At 50.5% G+C, this 20,837-nt stretch overlaps 1 protein-coding gene across 1 annotated transcript in view; it reads left to right on the forward strand.

Annotated features, from left to right (window-relative positions):
* The window catches only part of LOC122922335 (inactive dipeptidyl peptidase 10-like), a 77,669-nt gene that overhangs the window by 44,180 nt on the left and 12,652 nt on the right, over positions 1–20,837 (forward strand). The window contains exons 4-6 of the mRNA XM_044272909.1: positions 152–210; positions 352–424; positions 16,998–17,071. Of these exons, the coding sequence (XP_044128844.1) occupies positions 152–210; positions 352–424; positions 16,998–17,071 (206 nt within the window). The remainder of the gene's footprint in view (positions 1–151; positions 211–351; positions 425–16,997; positions 17,072–20,837) is intronic.

Below are 20,837 nucleotides of genomic sequence, written 5' to 3' on the forward strand. Positions count from 1 at the left end.
GTAACACAGACACTGGTCATAGTGGGACACATGGGTTTACATTTCCCACGGCTCACACAGTTCAGGGTCATTGGTCATGATGGTTCCTGAAGAGGAGGAGAATTTACATGGGACTGCCAGATGCTGAATGTTGTTTCTCTCTTTCCTCCAGCTTCGGCCTTCTCAGAGCGGTACTTGGGGATGCCATCTGCCGAAGACAACACCTATCAGGTAGATGAATTAGAGCGGCCCATGAGGGTCCGGCCAGAGCCCCAGGACCCCCACCTCTCAGGAGTAATAATGGGGCAGACTCCATCCGTTCTGGTGATGAGGGTAACAGTGTGTAGTATAATGCTCTCCACTCTGTTCTAGGCCTCCAGCGTCCTGCACAACATTCATGGTTTCAGGGTGAAACACCTGCTCCTGGTTCATGGGATGGCGGACGGTGAGTGACCCTGCCTTCTGCATAAAGTCAATACGACGATATCTTAGAATTAGAGATGAGCACATTTTTCAAAAATTTAATTCTGACGGTTTGCCGAATTTTCCAAAAAGAGTCGATACAAATTTATTCATGACGAATCGCGTTAAAAATAGCTGTGTAGAACACTGTGCCTGTATAGCGGTGTAGAACACTGTGCCTGTATAGCGGCGTAGAACACTGTGCCTGTATAGCGGCGTAGAACACTGTGCCTGTATAGCGGTGTAGAACACTGTGCCTGTATAGCGGTGTAGAGCACTGTGCCTGTACAGCGGTGTAGAACACTGTGCCTGTATAGCGGTGTAGAACACTGTGCCTGTATAGCGGTGTAGGACACTGTGCCTGTATAGAGGTGTAGGACACTGTCCCTGTATAGCGGTGTAGAACACTGTGCCTGTATAGTGGTGTAGAACACTGTGCCTGTATAGCGGTGTAGAACACTGTGCCTGTATAGAGGTGTAGAGCACTGTGCCTGTATAGCGGTGTAGAACACTGTGCCTGTATAGCGGTGTAGAGCACTGTGCCTGTATAGCGGTGTAGAGCACTGTGCCTGTATAGCGGTGTAGAGCACTGTGCCTGTATAGCGGTGTAGGACACTGTGCCTGTATAGAGGTGTAGGACACTGTCCCTGTATAGCGGTGTAGGACACTGTGCCTGTATAGCGGTGTAGGACACTGTGCCTGTATAGCGGTGTAGAACACTGTGCCTGTATAGCGGTGTAGAACACTGTGCCTGTATAGCGGTGTAGAACACTGTGCCTGTATAGCGGTGTAGAGCACTGTGCCTGTACAGCGGTGTAGAACACTGTGCCTGTATAGCGGTGTAGAACACTGTGCCTGTATAGCGGTGTAGAACACTGTGCCTGTATAGCGGTGTAGAACACTGTGCCTGTATAGCGGTGTAGAGCACTGTGCCTGTATAGCGGTGTAGAGCACTGTGCCTGTATAGCGGTGTAGAACACTGTGCCTGTATAGCGGTGTAGAACACTGTGCCTGTATAGCGGTGTAGAACACTGTGCCTGTATAGCGGTGTAGAACACTGTGCCTGTATAGAGGTGTAGAACACTGTGCCTGTATAGCGGTGTAGAGCACTGTGCCTGTACAGCGGTGTAGAACACTGTGCCTGTATAGCGGTGTAGAACACTGTGCCTGTATAGGGGTGTAGAGCACTGTGCCTGTATAGCGGTGTAGAACACTGTGCCTGTATAGCGGTGTAGAACACTGTGCCTGTATAGCGGTGTAGAACACTGTGCCTGTATAGCGGTGTAGAACACTGTGCCTGTATAGAGGTGTAGGACACTGTCCCTGTATAGCGGTGTAGGACACTGTGCCTGTATAGCGGTGTAGAACACTGTGCCTGTATAGCGGTGTAGAGCACTGTGCCTGTATAGCGGTGTAGAGCACTGTGCCTGTATAGCGGTGTAGAACACTGTGCCTGTATACAATCAGTCGCTCTTACAATCTCTGCACACTCCATGGGGTCAAAACTGACCAAATAACTCCAGTGTGAACTCAGCCTTACAGGTCGATGTTAGCGCCAAGAAGAAGCGCGCTCCTTTTACACCGTCGTCAGCTGATCCCACATAGATGTCTACAGAACCTGTTCTATTAACCCCTTATACAAGTAGAGCCCCCGACAGAGTGGAGAGGGGGTCAGCAGTAAGTTTGTGGCGACGTCACTGATTATTTTGCTCTTCTTCTGATCCGTCAGAACAATAACCCCCAAAAAACGGATCCTGTCTGTGGAGCGTCCACCTTCACTCTGTCAGCATTTGGTCAGTAATCCATCAGTATTGCTAAAGGCAAAAAAAAAAAAAAACAGGAGTGGATCCACAACAGATGACACGTGAACGGAATATTTGCATGTCTTCTGTGTAGGGTTGAGCGAACCCGAACTGTAAACTTTGGGTTCGTACCGAACTTTAGGATTTTTGGACCCTGGACCCGAACCCAAACATTTCAGTAAAAGTTCAGGTTTGGGTTCAGTGTTCGGCGCTTTTTGAAAACCCAATCAACAAGCGTTTAACTGTCTGACCTTAGAAGCCTACTAATGGCATGGCTGTGATTGGCCGGAGCAGCATGTGACCCGGGCTCTATATTGTGACGGAATGCGATGTCCGCCTGCGGTCCTGCTCCATCTGACCCCCTGGTTGGTGATGTCTCGGACGTCTGCGGAGGGGATGGGGCACCCACGGTGGAGATCAGCCCGACTGCCGAGTGGCCCGGCCTTCTTGGTACAATGTGTGGCGCCCTGGAATCACTCACCAGACGTTGCTGTATGACTTGAAACAGGGACTGACTGATTTATTTAGGGTCTTGGACACAAGCATTTATACACACACTGCAAGTCTTATGTAACCCTAGACATGTCCAGGCTGGAATCAGACCATCGGATTTGCATACAGATGGCCTTCTTACAACCTCAGATTACACAGCCCTGGAGAGGTGAGGTACACAGTAATTAGCATACAATTGCATTTCAACCAGGCCATTCCAATCCTTACAACAAAGGGAAATACATTTAAAAGCACAACACCAGTAACCAAATCTGATCAGTGTAGGGAGAGGATGCTGCTGCTGTGCTTAGTGTAGGGAGAGGATGCTGCTGCTGTGCTTAGTGTAGGGAGAGGATGCTGCTGCTGTGCTTAGTGTAGGGAGAGGATGCTGCTGCTGTGCTTAGTGTAGGGAGAGGATGCTGCTGCTGTGCTTAGTGTAGGGAGAGGATGCTGCTGCTGTGCATAGTGTAGGGAGAGGATGCTGCTGCTGTGCTTAGTGTAGGGAGAGGATGCTGCTGCTGTGCTTAGTGTAGGGAGAGGATGCTGCTGCTGTGCTTAGTGTAGGGAGAGGATGCTGCTGCTGTGCTTAGTGTAGGGAGAGGATGCTGCTGCTGTGCTTAGTGTAGGGAGAGGATGCTGCTGCTGTGCTTAGTGTAGGGAGAGGATGCTGCTGCTGTGCTTAGTGTAGGGAGAGGATGCTGCTGCTGTGCTTAGTGTAGGGAGAGGATGCTGCTGCTGTGCTTAGTGTAGGGAGAGGATGCTGCTGCTGTGCTTAGTGTAGGGAGAGGATGCTGCTGCTGTGCTTAGTGTAGGGAGAGGATGCTGCTGCTGTGCTTAGTGTAGGGAGAGGATGCTGCTGCTGTGCTTAGTGTAGGGAGAGGATGCTGCTGCTGTGCTTAGTGTAGGGAGAGGATGCTGCTGCTGTGCTTAGTGTAGGGAGAGGATGCTGCTGCTGTGCTTAGTGTAGGGAGAGGATGCTGCTGCTGTGCTTAGTGTAGGGAGAGGATGCTGCTGCTGTGCTTAGTGTAGGGAGAGGATGCTGCTGCTGTGCTTAGTGCAGGGAGAGGATGCTGCTGCTGTGCTTAGTGCAGGGAGAGAATGCTGCTGCTGTGCTTAGTGTAGGGAGAGGATGCTGCTGCTGTGCTTAGTGTAGGGAGAGGATGCTGCTGCTGTGCTTAGTGTAGGGAGAGGATGCTGCTGCTGTGAGGGAGAGAATAGGAGAGAATCTAACTCAGCGATCTACCTAGATTTAGTTGTGTGGGTACAGGACACAATCTTTTTACCCTTCCCTGAGCCCAGTGATAGAAAAAATATAACTTTTATCCGTCTGTTAGTTTGGTGGGCGGCGGTGGCGGCCATTATATGCAAGCTCAGTGCACCAGCACAGCATCTGAGCTTTTGTGACATTGTAATCCAACTTTGAAAAGCTGCACTAATAATCTGGTTGTAAAAAAAATCACCCTTTTTTGGCAATATACAACATCTGGTGCCTTTGCAAGATTAGTCAGTGTGCAATTTAAGCTAGAAATACAGCCATAGTGTTCTGGGTTTTTAAAACACCCTTTTTGTGCAAAATCCACTATTTTACATCCCTTGCTGCATCTGGATGTGTGAAATTCAAATGTTATATACGTTATATACAGCTTTCATATTCTGTTAGTAAAAAAAAACCCACTTTTCTGGCAATCTACAACATCTGGATTAGTCAGTGTGCAATTTAAGCTAGAAATACAGCCATAATTTTCTGGGTTTTTAAAAACACCCTTTTTTGCCAAAATACACTATTTTTGCGCCCTTGCAGCATCAGCACGTGTGAAATTCCAGGGTTATATACGGCTGCCATATTCAGATATTAAACAAACACGAGTTTGGGCAAAAAAAGTTTATTTGGCAGCCTTTGCTGCAGATGTCATTGTGAGATACACCCTTTACATACAGGGGTTATATTCAGGTATTTGAAATACTGCCATTTTGGACAAAGAAATCTTTAATTGCGGCCTAGTCTGTTCAGGCCGTGTGAGATACAGACTTTACATAGTGTGGTTCTATTCAGTTATTAAACAAACACCCATTTTGGGCACAAATCTTGAATTGCGGCCTAGTCTGGATCAGGGCGTGTGAGATACACCCTTTACATACTGTGGTTCTATTCTGCTATTAATTAAACACCCATTTAGGGCAAGAGCCTAAATTTGAGAAATATGAGGAGAGCGTCAAATAAGGAATGTGGCCCCGGTCGTGGTGCTGCTGGTGGAGCTCCTGTTGCAGGGAGAGGACGTGGTCGATCTGTGCCAGCTACACGCACAAGTGAAACCCCTTCCTCAGGTGCGAGTAGGCGACAGAACCTGCAGCGGTATTTGGTCGGGCCTAATGTGGCTCTATGAATGGTGAGGCCAGAACAAGTACAGGCGATAGTAGATTGGGTGGCTGACAGTGGCTCCAGTTCCTTCACATTGTCTCCCACCCAGTCTCCTGCTGAAAGACCACAGTTGGCACCTGCAGCCGATGTCCATCAGTCTTTCACCTCACCCCCTTGCACATCAGCCAAGCAGTCTGAGCCCCGAGTCATGCAGCAGTCTCTTCTGCTTTTTGATGACTCTGTTAGCAGGGTTTCCCAGGGCCATCCACCTAGCCCTGCCCCAGAAGTGGAAGAGATTGAGTGCACCGATGCCCAACCACTTATCTTTCAAGATGAGTACATGGGAGGACCATCGCAGCACGTCTCGGACGATGACGAAACACAGGTGCCAACTGCTGGGGCTTTCTGCAGTGTGCAGACCGACAAGGAGGGCAGGGGTGAAGACTGGGTGGAAGATGATGTGGAGGACGACGAGGTCCTCGACCCCACATGGAATCAAGGTCATGCGAGTGACCTGTGTAGTTCAGAGGAAAAGGCGGTGGTCGCACAGAGCCACCAGAAGAGGGAGCAGGGTGCAAAAGCGGAGCGGCCGTCCTCTAGACAATACGCCTGCTACTGCCCACCGCAGCAAGGGACCGAGCACACCAAAGCCAGCTCCAAGGAGTTCCCTGGCGTGGCAGTTCTTCAGACGATGTGCTGACGACAAGACACGAGTGGTTTGCACGCTGTGCCATTAGAGCCTGAAGCGAGGCATAAACGTTTTTTCAACCTGAGCACAACCTGCATGACCAGGCATCTAAGTGCAAAGCACGAGCTGCAGTGGAGTAGACACCTCAAACACCAACAAAGGTCTCTGGCTCCTCCTGCTTCCTCTTCTGCTGCAGTCTCGGCCTCTTCATCCTCCTCGGGAGTGACAGTGCCACCTGCCACCCCGCAAACAGAGGATCTGCCAGCAACACCACCACCTGGGTCACCAAGCATCTCCACAATGTCCCATGGAAGCGTTCAGCTCTCCATATCCCAAACACTGGAGCGGAAGAGGAAGTACCCCCCTACCCACCCGCTATTCCTGGCCCTGAATGCCAGCATTTCTAAATTACTGGCCTTTGAAATGCTGTCATTCCGTCTGGTGGAGACGGATAGTTTTAAAGGCCTTATGGCGGTGGCTGTCCCACAGTACGTCGTGCCCAGCCGCCACTACTTTTCCAGACGAGCCATCCCTGCCCTGCACAACCAAGTAGGGGACAAAATCAGGTGTGCACTGCGCAACGCCATCTGTGGCAAGGTGCACCTGACTACGGATACGTGGACCAGTAACCATGGTCAGGGCCGTTATATCTCCATAACAGCACACTGGGTAAATGCAGTGGCGGCTGGGCCTGAGGCGGATAGCAGTTTGGCACATGTCCTTCCACCACCGAGTATTGCAGGGTGCTTCAGTTTGCCTCCTGTTGCTTCCTCCTCCTACTCCGCTTCCTCATCCTCTACCGGCTCCTCACCCGGTCAGCGTAACACCGTCACCACCAACTTCAGCACAGCTGAGGGTAAACGAGAGCAGGCATTTTTAAAACTTATCTGTTTGGGGGACAAACCCCACACCGCGCAGGAGCTGTGGACGGGCCTTGAACAACAGACCGACAAGTGGTTTCTGCCGGTGAGCCTCCAGCCCGGCCTGGTGGTGTGTGATAATGGGCGAAATCTCGTAGCGGCTCTGGGACTAGCCGGTTTAAAGCACATCCCTTGCCTGGCGCATGTGCTGAATTTGGTGGTGCAGAGATTCCTTAAAAATTACCCCGACATGTCAGAGCTGCTGCATAAAGTGCGGGCCGTCTGTTCGCGCTTTCGGCATTCTCACATTGCTGTTGCTCGCTTGTCAGCGCTACAGCGTAACTTCGGCCTTCCCGCTCACCGCCTCATATGCGACGTGCCCACCAGGTGGAACTCCACCTTGCACATGCTGGACAGACTGTGCGAGCAGCAGCAGGCCATAGTGGAGTTTCAGCTGCAGCACGCACGGGTCAGTCGCTCTGCGGAACAGCACCACTTCACCACCAATGACTGGGCCTCCATGCGAGACCTGTGTGCCCTGTTGCGCTGTTTCGAGTACTCCAGCAACATGGCCAGTGGCGATGACGCTGTTCTCAGCGTTACTATCCCACTTCTATGCCTCCTTGAAAAAACGCTGCTGGCGATGATGGAAGAGGATGTGGCCCAGGAGGAGGAGGAGGAGGAGGGATCATTACATAGGGTTTCCGGCCAGTCATTCCCAAGTGGCTCCGAGGGTGGGTTCCTGCACCCACAAACGCCAGGTACACAATTGTCCAGCCAGGGCCCAGTTCTGGAGGATGAGGAGATGGAGGAGGAGGAGGAACCTTGTTCACAGCAGGGTGGCACCCAGACCAGCTCATGGCCATCACTGGTGCATGGATGGGGGATACAGAGGATACAGACGATACACCTCCCACAGAGGACAGCTTTTCGTTGCCTCTGGGCAGCCTGGCACACAGGAGCGATTACATGCTGCAGTGTCTCCGCAACTACCGCCGAGTTGCCCACATTCTAACTTGTGCTGATTACTGGGTGGCCACGCTGCTGGATCCCCGTTACAAGGACAACGTACCATCCTCAATTCCATCACTGGAGCGTGATCGTAAGATTCCCACCTGACAGCGGGGGCACAGTGGAAGCACAAGGCGAAGGCTGAGGAAGAGGTCGCCAACGCAGCTGGGGCACCGCCAGCACCTCAGAAGGCAGGGTTAGCATGGCCGACATGTGGAAAAGCTTTGTCAGCACAACAACCAGCACCACCAGCTGATATGGAGCGTCTTAGCAGGAGGCAGCATTTCACCAACATGGTGGAGCAGTTTGTGTGCACACGCCTACACGGACTGAATGACGGGTCTGCCCCCTTCAACTTCTGGGTCTCCAAATTGGGCACCTGGCCTGAGCTTGCCCTTTACGCCTTGGAGGTGCTGGCCTGCCCTGCAGCCAGTGTATTATCTGAACGTGTGTTTAGCACGGCTGTAGGGGGTCATCACAGGTTATATTTCCCAATGCTTCCACCTCATACCTTTATGTTATTTAAAGGGAACCTGTCATGTGGATATTTGATTATAATCTAACTAATTATATACAATCATTAACTACTACAAAGTGCCTTAGATGTATTCACTTACTGGTGTGACAGATGGTTACCTGATAATATACACACAAAGATGCCGCATGCTAATGAGCTGATTTGAGTCCAGCGTGATGTCAGTGAGTCCAGGGTGATGTCATTGAGTCCAGCGAATATTTAATTCAGAGCTATAGCCACTCCCCTGCCCACCTGCTGCTGATTCCTATGGAAAATAACTGTCATTCAGCAGCAGGTGGGCGGGGAGAGTCAGGAGCTCATGAATATTCAGGACTCATCATTATCAGCTGGAGCTTTTCAATACAAGATGTTGGCAGATTGACTGGGCCAATTAAAGACATTGACCCAGCATTTTGCTAAGCAAATCAGTCACTTATTTATGTTGCCCTTAGTTAGGACACCATACAACTGGTGACAGGTTCCCTTTAAAGTCATTTCCCTATCCACATTTGTTTGCAGAGCACTTGCCATGCTCTTAACCACATTTTGATGACATTTGCAGCCCTCTAGCCCTTTCCATCACATTCTTACAGCCATTTTAGCTCTCAAAAGTTCGGGTCCCTATTTGGCTTCAATGGGGTTTGGGTTTGGGGTCAAGTTTGGGTCCCGAACTTGTGTACCAAATCATAAGCCGATTCTGATGGGACCATACCGGCCTTACAGCTGCTACACAGACAGGATCCGTTGTGCGTCTCATTTTCCGTCCTTCTGACAGATCGGGAGAAGAGTAAAATAAATGGTGACGTCAGCCAGGCTGAACAGGGACAATAGTGGGCCCGTCATAGAGTGCGGAGGGTGGGAACAGCATGAGAAGTCCACAGAGTGGCCCAGTTACATGCCTAGACATCCTACAGCCAGGGCCGGCTCCAGGTTCATGTGGGCTCCTGAACGATAAAGTCTCAGTGGGCCCCCTTACACAGTGATAACTCTGAGTACAGATAATGTAGTAGTGTTACCTGCAGTCCTATGTAGCACCACAGATAACACTAGTGCTGATAATGTGTTAGTGTTACCTGCAGTCCTATATGAAACTACAGACAACACTAGTGCTGATAATGTGGTAGTGTTACCTACGTCCTTAGTGTGCCTCCCTGTGCCTCTCCCACGGACTCCATGCTGGCGGCGCTGCCTCCTCTTGCATCTTCTTCTTGATGCAGCTGCGTGAAGACATAGGAGCCCTGTGGGCATGGTGATGGTGACACACAGGGAGAGACACACAGCTAGGCCTCACCACATTCCAGCCAGGCTCCTGTCCTACAGGAACACAGCTCTCTGCTCCTCCTCCACTGGTCACATGGGGGTGCAGGGACTGGGAAATCCTCATCATCCTTCGGCCTCTGTGGTCTGATAGTCATCTCTGAAGACGCAATGGGAGTGCCGGCAGTTGAATGGTGGAGCAAGGAGTGGATGGCACCTGCTTCACCACTGCACTTAACTGTCCATGCATCCTAAGGACACAGAGACGGTTGAGGGCAGGACATTCCGCAGCTACCCTAACAGCCACAGAAATCTAGAACTGTCCCGCTGGGTCTGGGACGGCTGGGAGGTAGAGGCCATCATCATCAGACATACACTTTTCTGGTCTACAGTCTCACTGATGGTGAAGTCAATACACATAATGAATCGGTGCCATTTCTCTATTAGATCTGTCTCTGCACTAATATCACTAGTTTCTGAGCCACTGCTTATGAATACAACGGAGGGATGATGCGGATCTCCGTTTATTTTCCAGGGTGTGTTATAGGGAGGAGCGGCTGGGTCACTTCTGACCTCTGACCACTGTTTGTCCAGTGACTGCTGCTCTGTCACGTCTCTGCACCGCACTCGGGTCTCTGAGCTCAGCCAGGTGCTCTCCACGCCTCCACTAATGGTGATGTTCTCCAGACACATAGTGCTGACCCCTGCCCTGTACTCTCCGCGCTGCTGCCACTATGTAAGGGAGCAGGAGCATATTATCAAGTGAGGAAAATATTCTCAGCGTGACGTGCTGACGCTGCAACGCACAGTGAATAGTGGAGTGGCCAAGAGGAGAACAGGGCTCAGCACATAGCGGGACATTTAGCAGACTGCTGGATCTGGGACAGTTGGGAGCTATGCTGCTGGAGTGAGCGGGCATAGTGCCCTCCCAGGAGCATTGGGCCCGGGCACTTGCCCGGATGGGCCGGGTGCTGACACCGGCCCTGCTTACAGCTATCAGCCTACAGCAGGGCATGGTGGGAGTTGTAGTTTTACAACAGCTGGAGGGCCACAGGTTGAACATCCCTGATCTAGTCTGATGCATAAGGCACCCGGGTGTGGAAATCCTGGCTTATCCACGCCTGATTCTTCTTCAAAAAGGGTCAGTCTCTCCACATTTTGAGTGGTAAGGCGAGTTTTCCTTGGGGTAACTATGCTCTCAGCCGCACTAAACACCCGCCCTGATGCCACATTACTGGCCAGGCTGGAAAGCTTGCCAGGGCAAACTTGACCAAAGTCTGACAAATGAAGTTTGAATGCCCAGTAGTCCAGGGGATCTTGGATTTGGGGTGGCAGGGTACAGTCCAAGTATGCCATCAGTATACTTTTCAGTAGGCGGGTGAGAAAAGCTGCTCATTAGAGACTCCAGAATTAAGTTGCTTCTGATGGAGCTGGTGCTGCTCCTACACTCCCCTCCTCCAGCAGTCATGGCAGTGGAGCGGGAGTGCAGAGGGCTCCCCCACTCAGACCTTTGTGAGGATGGTCAATGGTGCACATAGGCAGTGACCAACTGATTACATAGGATGTCTCAATAGTGGTTGAGTTTATCCTCCCTCTCAGCGGGTAGAAAAAGGCCCCCATTTTGGCACGGTAGCAAGAGTCTAACATGGTGGAGAGCAACTAGTCATATCCCTGCCGAGTTTTGACAATTTGGCTGTCACTACGCAAGCAACTCAGCATGCATCTGGTCATTTGCGCGAGGAACTTGGAGGGACTCCCTGCCTCTATCTCCACTGCATACTGCCGCAGTGTTTTAGGGGTCATCTGCATGCTCTTCCTCGTCGCCCTCTAGCTCCTCCTGCTCCTCTCCTGTCAATTGTGCAGATAAACCACCCATTTCTGTATACATTGCTTATGTGTGAATGTTCTTCTCCTCCAGTTCAGCCCCCACAGGGACGCAGGTGGCTGTGAGATATAGGCACCACGTCTCCTGTCCCCTGTCCAACCAGATTTATCAGCATCTGCTGCAGGATGTGAAGGAGTGTAATGACGTTGTTCATCCCTTAGTCCTGGAGACTGAAAAATAAAGTGGCCTCCTCAAAGGGCCCGAGCAAACAGCAGGTGTCACACATGAGCTGCCACTGGTTAATGTCAAAGTTACACAGGGGAGTGATCCTGTCCACCTGCATCATCAAGAAATCGTTTACGGCCTTCCTCTACTCATATTCAGTCCTGATCAAAAGTTTAACACCACTTGAAAAATGGCAAAAAAATCCTATTTAGCATAGCTGAATCTTAACAAGGTTCCAAGTAGAGCTTCAACATGCAACAAGAAGAAATGGGAGGGAGACAAAACATTTTTGAGAATTCAATTTAATGAAAACAACGAATAAACTGAAACAGGCTGTTTTTCAGCTGATCAAAAGTTTAGGACCACACCTCCCAAAAAATACGAAACCCCCCCACCCCCCCCAAAACAGAAATCCAACTTCCAAACATGAACTCAGTAATGAGTAGCTCCGCCGTTATGCTTGATGCAAGCGTTTCCATGAAGTGAGTGGGAACATTTCTCCAAGTGGTGAAGACGGCCGCACGAAGGCCATCTACTGTCTGGAACTGTTGTCCATTTTTGTAAACTTCCCTTGCCATCCATCTCCAAAGGTTCTCAATTGGATTCAGATCAGGGGAACACGCAGGATGGGCCAAAAGAGTGATGTTCTTCTCCTGGAAGAAGTCCCTTGTCCTGCGGGCATTGTGTACTGTAGCGTTGTCCTGTTACCACACAGACGAGGGCCTCAGTCATGAGGAATGCTCTCTGCAACATCTGGACATAGCCAGCGGCCGTTTGACGCCCCTGCACTTCCTGAAGCTCCATTGTTCCACTGAAGGAAAAAGAACCCCAGACCATTATGGCGCCCCCTCCACTGTGGCGCGTAGAAAACATCTCAGGTGGGATCTGCTTGTCATGCCAGTAACGTTGGAAACCATCAGGACCATCAAGGTTAAAAAAAAGATTCATCAGAGAATAAAACTTTTTTCCACCTTTGAATGTCCCATGTTTGGTGCAGTTCTGTGGCGTTCCAGGAGACGAGGTCTTTGAAGACGTTTTTTGTTTTTGAAGCCCTTCAGTCTCAGATGCCGTCTGATGGTTATGGGGCTGCAGTCAGCACCAGTAAGGGCCTTAATTTGGATCGTCCAGAGTCTTGACGGACAGCCAATTGGATCCTCCGGCTCAGTGCTGATGACATTTTTTGGGGTCTTCCACTTGACTTTTTTGTTCCATAACCCTCAGGATCATTTAAGAAATTCCAAATGACTGTCTTCCTGCGTCCCACCTCAGCAGTGATGGCGCGCTGTGAGAGACCCTGCTTATGCAGCTCAACAACCCGACCACGGTCAAAAAGGGAGAGTTTTTTTGCCTTTGCCATCACAACGTGCGACTGCCGGACAGAAGAGGACAATGAATCCACATCTCTGCACAGATTTGGCCTTGTAAAGGCAGGTGGTCCGAAACTATGGATCAGCTGAAAAACAGCCGATTTCAGTTTATTCGTTGTTTTCATTAAATTGAATGCTCAGAAAATTGCAATTGTTGCATGCTGAAGCTCTACTTGGACCCTTGTTCAGATCCAGCCATGTTAAATAGGAGTTTTTGCCATTTTTCAAGTGGTCTTAAACTTTTGATCAGGACTGTATTACTACCACAACTACTACCCCCACCAACTACTACCCCCACAGACAGCCAACCTGCTGCCCGGTGTGCTACTACTACTACCCCCCCCCCACAGACAACTGACCTACTGCCCGGTGTGCTACTACCACAACTACTACCACCACAGACAGCCAACCTACTGCCCGGCGTACTACTACTACTACTACCCCCGCAGACAGCTGACCTACTGCCGGTGTGCTACTACCACAACTACTACTACCACAGACAGCCAACCTACTGCCCGGCGTACTACTACTACTACTACCCCCGCAGACCGCTGACCTACTGCCCGGTGTGCTACTACTACTACTACCCCCGCAGACAGCTGACCTACTGCCCGGCGTACTACTACTACTACTACCCCCGCAGACAGCTGACCTACTGCCCGGTGTGCTACTACCACAACTACTACTACCACAGACAGCCAACCTACTGCCCGGCGTACTACTACTACCCCCGCAGACAGCTGACCTACTGCCCGGTGTGCTACTACTACTACTACCCCCGCAGACAGCTGACCTACTGCCCGGCGTACTACTACTACTACTACCCCCGCAGACAGCTGACCTACTGCCCGGTGTGCTACTACCACAACTACTACTACCACAGACAGCCAACCTACTGCCCGGCGTACTACTACTACCCCCGCAGACAGCTGACCTACTGCCCGGTGTGCTACTACTACTACTACCCCCGCAGACAGCTGACCTACTGCCCGGCGTACTACTACTACTACTACCCCCGCAGACAGCTGACCTACTGCCCGGTGTGCTACTACCACAACTACTACTACCACAGACAGCCAACCTACTGCCCGGCGTACTACTACTACCCCCGCAGACAGCTGACCTACTGCCCGGTGTGCTACTACCACAACTACTACTACCACAGACAGCCAACCTACTGCCCGGTGTGCTACTACTACTACCCCCGCAGACAGCTGACCTACTGCCCGGTGTGCTACTACCACAACTACTACTACCACAGACAGCCAACCTACTGCCCGGTGTGCTACTACTACTACCCCCACAGACAGCTGACCTGGTGTGCTCTATGCTGTACTACCACTACTACTCCCACTTTCTCTTTCCACATCCACACTGCACTGCTGCTACTACTACTTCCTCCTTCTTTTTCCACATCCACACTAATACTACTACTCCCACCTTCTCTTTCCACACTGCACTCCTGCTGCTCGTTTACTCTTTCTTCTGATAATTAACCCTCGGGCAGCCTTCTCACTCTGTCAGGGCACACTTTTTGGACGCTTTATCCCAGAACGCCGTGTGACTAACCACCATCTGCCCCTGATAAGGGACAATCTTTGGAGTATGAAGAAGCAGAAGACATGTGCCGGCACGGTGTGATATTAACTACGCGGTATGTTACCGCCATCATACATGCGTTTCCCCACAGCTACGTGTGTCAGTGTCACTCAGACATCCGTTACTAATGCTGGCATGGGGGGGGGGGCAATAACATCTTTTCCTAAAAATTCATGGACTAGAGGGTGCTGTACCCTAATTTCCAGAGCAACTGGAGCCAATGTGGTTCATCCCCCCCAAAAAACTTTTTTTAAATTTGGCAAACCGGAACTAAACCAAATCTCAAAAGGTTCGCTCATCTCTATTCAGGAGTATGGTTAGAGATAAGCTTAGGGGTTGGGTTACTGATGGAGTAAGAGGTATGGGGATGGTTAGAGGTAGGGTTGTGGGTAGAGACATGGTAAGGAGGAGGTTTACGGGTAACGTTTTGGTAGCAGTGTGATAAGGGACAGGTTTAGGGGTACGGTTTAGTAAGTGGAAGGTCTGGCTAGCAGTGTGGTTGTGGTACTGTAGATTTAGGGGGTAAGGTTTGGTTAGGGGTGTGGAAGGGAATGGTTAGGCATAAGGTTGGATTAGGGGAGTAGTAGGGAGAGGGTCACGGTTTGGTTAAGGGTGGTAGGGGAGGTTTTGGGGTGTGGTGATTTAGGGTTAAGGTTTGGTTAAGGGGTAGTTGGAGAATTAGCGGTAAGGTGTGGTTAGAGGAAAGTTAGGGATAAGGTTGGGTTAGAGGGTTTGGTAGAGTTAGGGATGTGGAGGGGGGGTTAGGGTAAGATTGAGTTCAGGCAGGGGACAGGATCAGGCAGAGGACAGGATCAGGCAGAGGACAGGATCAGGCAGGGGACAGGATCAGGCAGGGGACAGGATCAGGCAGGGGACAGGATCAGGCAAATGACAGGATCGCAGAGGACAGGATCAGGCAGGGGACAGGATCAGGCAAATGACAGGATCGCAGAGGACAGGATCAGGCAGGGGACAGGATCAGGCAGGGGACAGGATCAGGCAGGGGACAGGATCAGGCAGGGGACAGGATCAGGCAGGGGACAGGATCAGGCAGGGGACAGGATCAGGCAGGGGACAGGATCAGGCAGGGGACAGGATCAGGCAGGGGACAGGATCAGGCAGAGGACAGGATCAGGCAGGGGACAGGATCGCAGAGGACAGGATCAGGCAGGGGACAGGATCAGGCAGGGGACAGGATCGCAGAGGACAGGATCAGGCAGGGGACAGGATCAGGCAGAGGACAGGATCAGGCAGGGGACAGGATCGCAGAGGACAGGATCAGGCAGAGGACAGGATCAGGCAGGGGACAGGATCGCAGAGGACAGGATCAGGCAGGGGACAGGATCAGGCAGGGGACAGGATCAGGCAGGGGACAGGATCAGGCAAATGACAGGATCGCAGAGGACAGGATCACAGTGGTGCACACTGAGAGAAAGATAGACACTTATGTCGGCTCTTCGCTGGTTTACTCTAGACCATTAAAGGGGTTCCTCGTGAATTAAGAAATGAAAATACTTAAATATTACTTTATTATAAATATATTCCCAAGTACCTTTCATCAGTTATAATGGCTCGTTTTGTCAATCATTTGGAGAAATAAAATGGCCGCCGTCCTATTAGTGCACACAGAACCCGTAAATCAATGTCAAAGGTGCACTACAATAATGTGCACCTGACAACACGGGCTAATCCCTCAGGCTGATGTTAAGAACTGAGACTTTAGCCAATGTAGTCCTGTCAGGAACACATCGGAGCCCTTTGGCACCACCGTCAAGGTATCTCAGCGTGGCAAGGGTCCTACCACTAAGCTGCCTACGGAGTGTGAACACGGTCTGAGAGGTGCTGAGATCCAACTTACAGCCATAGTGACATCCCTCAGGCAGTGGGAGAGATGACTATAACAGGCCATGTGACACAGGCTACCCGGCGCAGCAGAATGCTAACAGTAAAGTAAAGAGCGGCCTCCCCCTCCTCTCCAACTTGTCAGGGCTTATGGGCCTGAATACATATAAGATCTTCAGCTGATTCTCAGTAGGAATGGGGTTCATGAGGAGACATGAAGTACAGAGAGGACAGACTGTGGGCGGTGGTAATGGAGACTGCAGATAATAGCTGCTGTACTCCATGTCTCCTCATGACCCCCATTCTTACAGATCTCATCAGCTCTATACTGAAGTAACCCGTCCTGCTGTGTGATTAGGACAGGTTCTGTGTGCACTAATAGGACAGCGGCCATTTTATTTCTCCTGAGGATCGCTCCCCAGACCAAACGAGCCGCTATAACTGATGAAAGGTATTTGGGAATATATTCATAATAAAGTAATATTTAAGTATTTTAATTTTCTTAATTTCCGGAGAACCCCTTTAACTTGCACCTAAACCTGCAGCACACTGGTAATAAATATGGCGCACATTATGACTCCACTCCACTTAACGCGGTGCACGCTGTCGTTTGTTTTGGATGACCGTGTCTTAAAACCACTGCCCCAGAAAAAGGTACAAATGACACCAGGAGAGAAGATCTGTCATTTAACTGCCGTGTTTGTCTCCTCAGCAAAAGTCCATTTCCAGCATTCAGCGGAACTGATCAAACAGCTGATCAAGGTCGGGGTGAACCACACGGTGCAGGTGAGACTCCCCCCTGCACACTTTACTGACAAGGGTGATGAGGAGGATGGTGGTGATGAGCAGGATGGTGGTGTTGATGCGGAGGATGGTAGTGATGATAATGGTGATGAGGAGGATGGCAGTGATAATATTGAGGAGGATGGTGGTGATGATAATGGTGATGGGGCTAATGGTAATGAGGAGGATAGTGGCAATGATAATGGTGATGAGGAGGATGGTGATGATAATAGTAAGGAGGATGGTGGTGATGACTATGATGGTGGTGATGATGGTGATGAGGAGGATGGTGTTGATGACGATGATGGTGATGGGGAGGATGGTGGTGGTGATGAGTAGAATGGTGTTTATGTTAACGGTGATAAGGAGGATGGTGGTAATGAGGAGCATGGTGATGAAGATGATGGTGATGAGGATGGTAGTGATAACAGTGATGAGGAGGATAGCAGTGATGGTAACGGTATTACAGTGAGGGGGCACAGCTAGGCATATTACTGTGAGGGGGCACAGCTAGGCATATTACTGTGAGGGGGCACATATCTGGCCATAACTACTGTGAGGGGGCACATATCTGGCCATAACCACTGTGAGGGGGCACATATCTGGGTATAACTACTGTGAGGGGCACATATCTGGGTATAACTACTGTGAGGGGGCACATATCTGGGTATAACTACTGTGAGGAGGCACATATCTGGGTATAACTACTGTGAGGGGCACATATCTGGGTATAACTACTGTGAGGAGGCACATATCTGGGTATAACTACTGTGAGGGGCACATATCTGGGTATAACTACTGTGAGGAGGCACATATCTGGGTATAACTACTGTGAGGGGCACATATCTGGGTATAACTACTGTGAGGGGCACATATCTGGGTATAACTACTGTGAGGAGGCACATCAGGGTATAACTACTGTGAGGGGGCACATATCTGGGTATAACTACTGTGAGGGGCACATATCTCGGTATAACTACTGTGAGGGGCACATATCTCGGTATAACTACTGTGAGGGGCACATATCTCGGTATAACTACTGTAAGGGGGCACATATCTGGGTATAACTACTGTGAGGGGCACATATCTGGGTATAACTACTGTGAGGGGGCACATATCTCGGTATAGCTACTGTGAGGGGGCACATATCTGGGTATAACTATTGTGAGGGGGCACAATAGGTTTAGCTACTGTGAGGGGGCACATATCTGGGTATAACTATTGTGAGGGGGCACAATAGGTATAGCTACTGTGAGGGGGCACATATCTGGGTATAACTACTGTGAGGGGCACATATCTCGGTATAACTACTGTGAGGGGCACATATCTCGGTATAACTACTGTGAGGGGCACATATCTCGGTATAACTACTGTGAGGGGGCACATATCTGGGTATAACTACTGTGAGGGGCACATATCTGGGTATAACTACTGTGAGGGGGCACATATCTCGGTATAGCTACTGTGAGGGGGCACATATCTGGGTATAACTATTGTGAGGGGGCACAATAGGTATAGCTACTGTGAGGGGGCACATATCTGGGTATAACTACTGTGAGGGGGCACAATCGGTATAGCTACTGTGAGGGGGCACATATCTGGGTATAACTACTGTGAGAGGGGCACATATCTGGGTATAACTACTGTGAGGGGGCACATATCTGGGTATAGCTACTGTGAGGGGGCACATATCTGGGTTTAACTACTGTGAGGGGGCACATATCTCGGTATAGCTACTGTGAGGGGCACATATCTGGGTATAACTACTGTGAGGGGCACATATCTGGGTATAACTACTGTGAGGGGGCACATATCTGGGTATAGCTACTGTGAGGGGGCACATATCTGGGTTTAACTACTGTGAGGGGGCACATGTCTCGGTATAGCTACTGTGAGGGGCACATATCTGGGTATAACTACTGTGAGGGGGCACATATCTGGCATAACTACTGTGAGGGGGCACATGTCTCGGTATAGCTACTGTGAGGGGCACATATCTGGGTATAACTACTGTGAGGGGGCACATGTCTCGGTATAGCTACTGTGAGGGGGCACATGTCTGGGTATAGCTACTGTGAGGGGGCACATATCTGGCATAACTACTGTGAGGGGGCACATGTCTCGGTATAGCTACTGTGAGGGGCACATATCTGGGTATAACTACTGTGAGGGGGCACATGTCTCGGTATAGCTACTGTGAGGGGGCACATATCTGGGTATAACTACTGTGAGAGGGGCACATATCTGGGTATAACTACTGTGAGGGGGCACATATCTGGGTATAACTACTGTGAGGGGGCACATATCTCGGTATAGCTACTGTGAGGGGGCACATATCTCGGTATAGCTACTGTGAGGGGCACATATCTGGGTATAACTACTGTGAGGGGGCACATATCTCGGTATAGCTACTGTGAGTGGGCACATATCTGGGTATAACTACTGTGAGAGGGGCACATATCTGGGTATAACTACTGTGAGATGGGCACATATCTGGGTATAACTACTGTGAGGGGGCACATATCTGGGTATAGCTGCTGTGAGAGGGGCACATATCTGGTTTTAACTACTGTAAGGGGGCACAAATCTGGGTATAACTACTGTGAGGGGGCACATATGTGGTCATAACTACTGTGAGGGGGCACATATGTGGTCATAACTACTGTGAGGGGCACATATCTGGACATAACTACTGTGAGGGGCACATATCTGGGTATAGCTACTGTGAGGGGGCACATATCTGGGCATAACTACTGTGAGGGGCACATATCTGGCTGTAACTACTGTGAGGGGGCACATATCTGGCTGTAACTACTGTGAGGGGGCACATATCTGTGTATAACTACTGTGAGGGGGCACATATCTGGGCATAACTACTGTGAGGGGCACATATCTGGGCATAGCTACTGTGAGGGGCACATATCTGGGCATAACTACTGTGAGGGGCACATATCTGGACATAACTACTATGAGCGGGCACAATGCTGGCATAACTAAGGTGTGGTGGCATAAAGGGGAAATAATTACCAGGTGGGGGAACTTAGGGGACTGGTTTGGATAAAGTATTTAGTTTTGGTTTGGGCGGAGTTAGAGGCGTGGCCTAGTGCAGAAAAAATTGGCCGCGGCGCACCAGACATAGTGTCCCTCTTGCTTCTTTCAAATGTTGGGAGGTATGATGATGGTGGTAGCTGGCGTGGCTGCTACAGATCCAAGCAGACGAGTTTTCACAGAGCTCTGTTGACCCTCACCAGAATCCTGCGCCATCCTTTCTTCCACCGACCACTGCCACTACTGCACTTTCCAAAGTCCCCCTGAACATTTTGAGGAGTATAGTGTCCAGATTGGTCAAACTTTATTTTTGTGGCCTAGTCCACCAGTTGAAGCCGGAGACTAAATTTCTGGCGGCCCAAACAGCGATTTCCAAGACCTGCCTGGAACCTGCTAACATCACAAGGGGGCTCCCTGGGCTCCCTACTCTCCCTCATGAATACAACAGAAGGTCTGCTAGAGCCCCTACAGCTCCAGAAGGGCCTTCCACAGCTGAGGCCTGCACGGAGGGGAAGCCAGGGACTCCAGTACAATTACAAGCAGGGAAGTGGGGCACTGTTCCAGGTACTCCTGGACTTTAGAGGCTGTAGGGCCCTATGAATAGGGGATTTACTCCCTCGCAGTATCTTCAGTAAAGTCACCTGTCCCAAATACCTGCTGTAGGGCCCGGACAGTTGAGATACGCTGGTTTGCGATAACCGCAGGCTCAGACTGGCCTCAC

The sequence above is a fragment of the Bufo gargarizans genome, unplaced genomic scaffold (genome assembly GCF_014858855.1).
Source record: "Bufo gargarizans isolate SCDJY-AF-19 unplaced genomic scaffold, ASM1485885v1 fragScaff_scaffold_210_pilon, whole genome shotgun sequence".
In the NCBI taxonomy this organism is placed as follows: domain Eukaryota; kingdom Metazoa; phylum Chordata; class Amphibia; order Anura; family Bufonidae; genus Bufo; species Bufo gargarizans.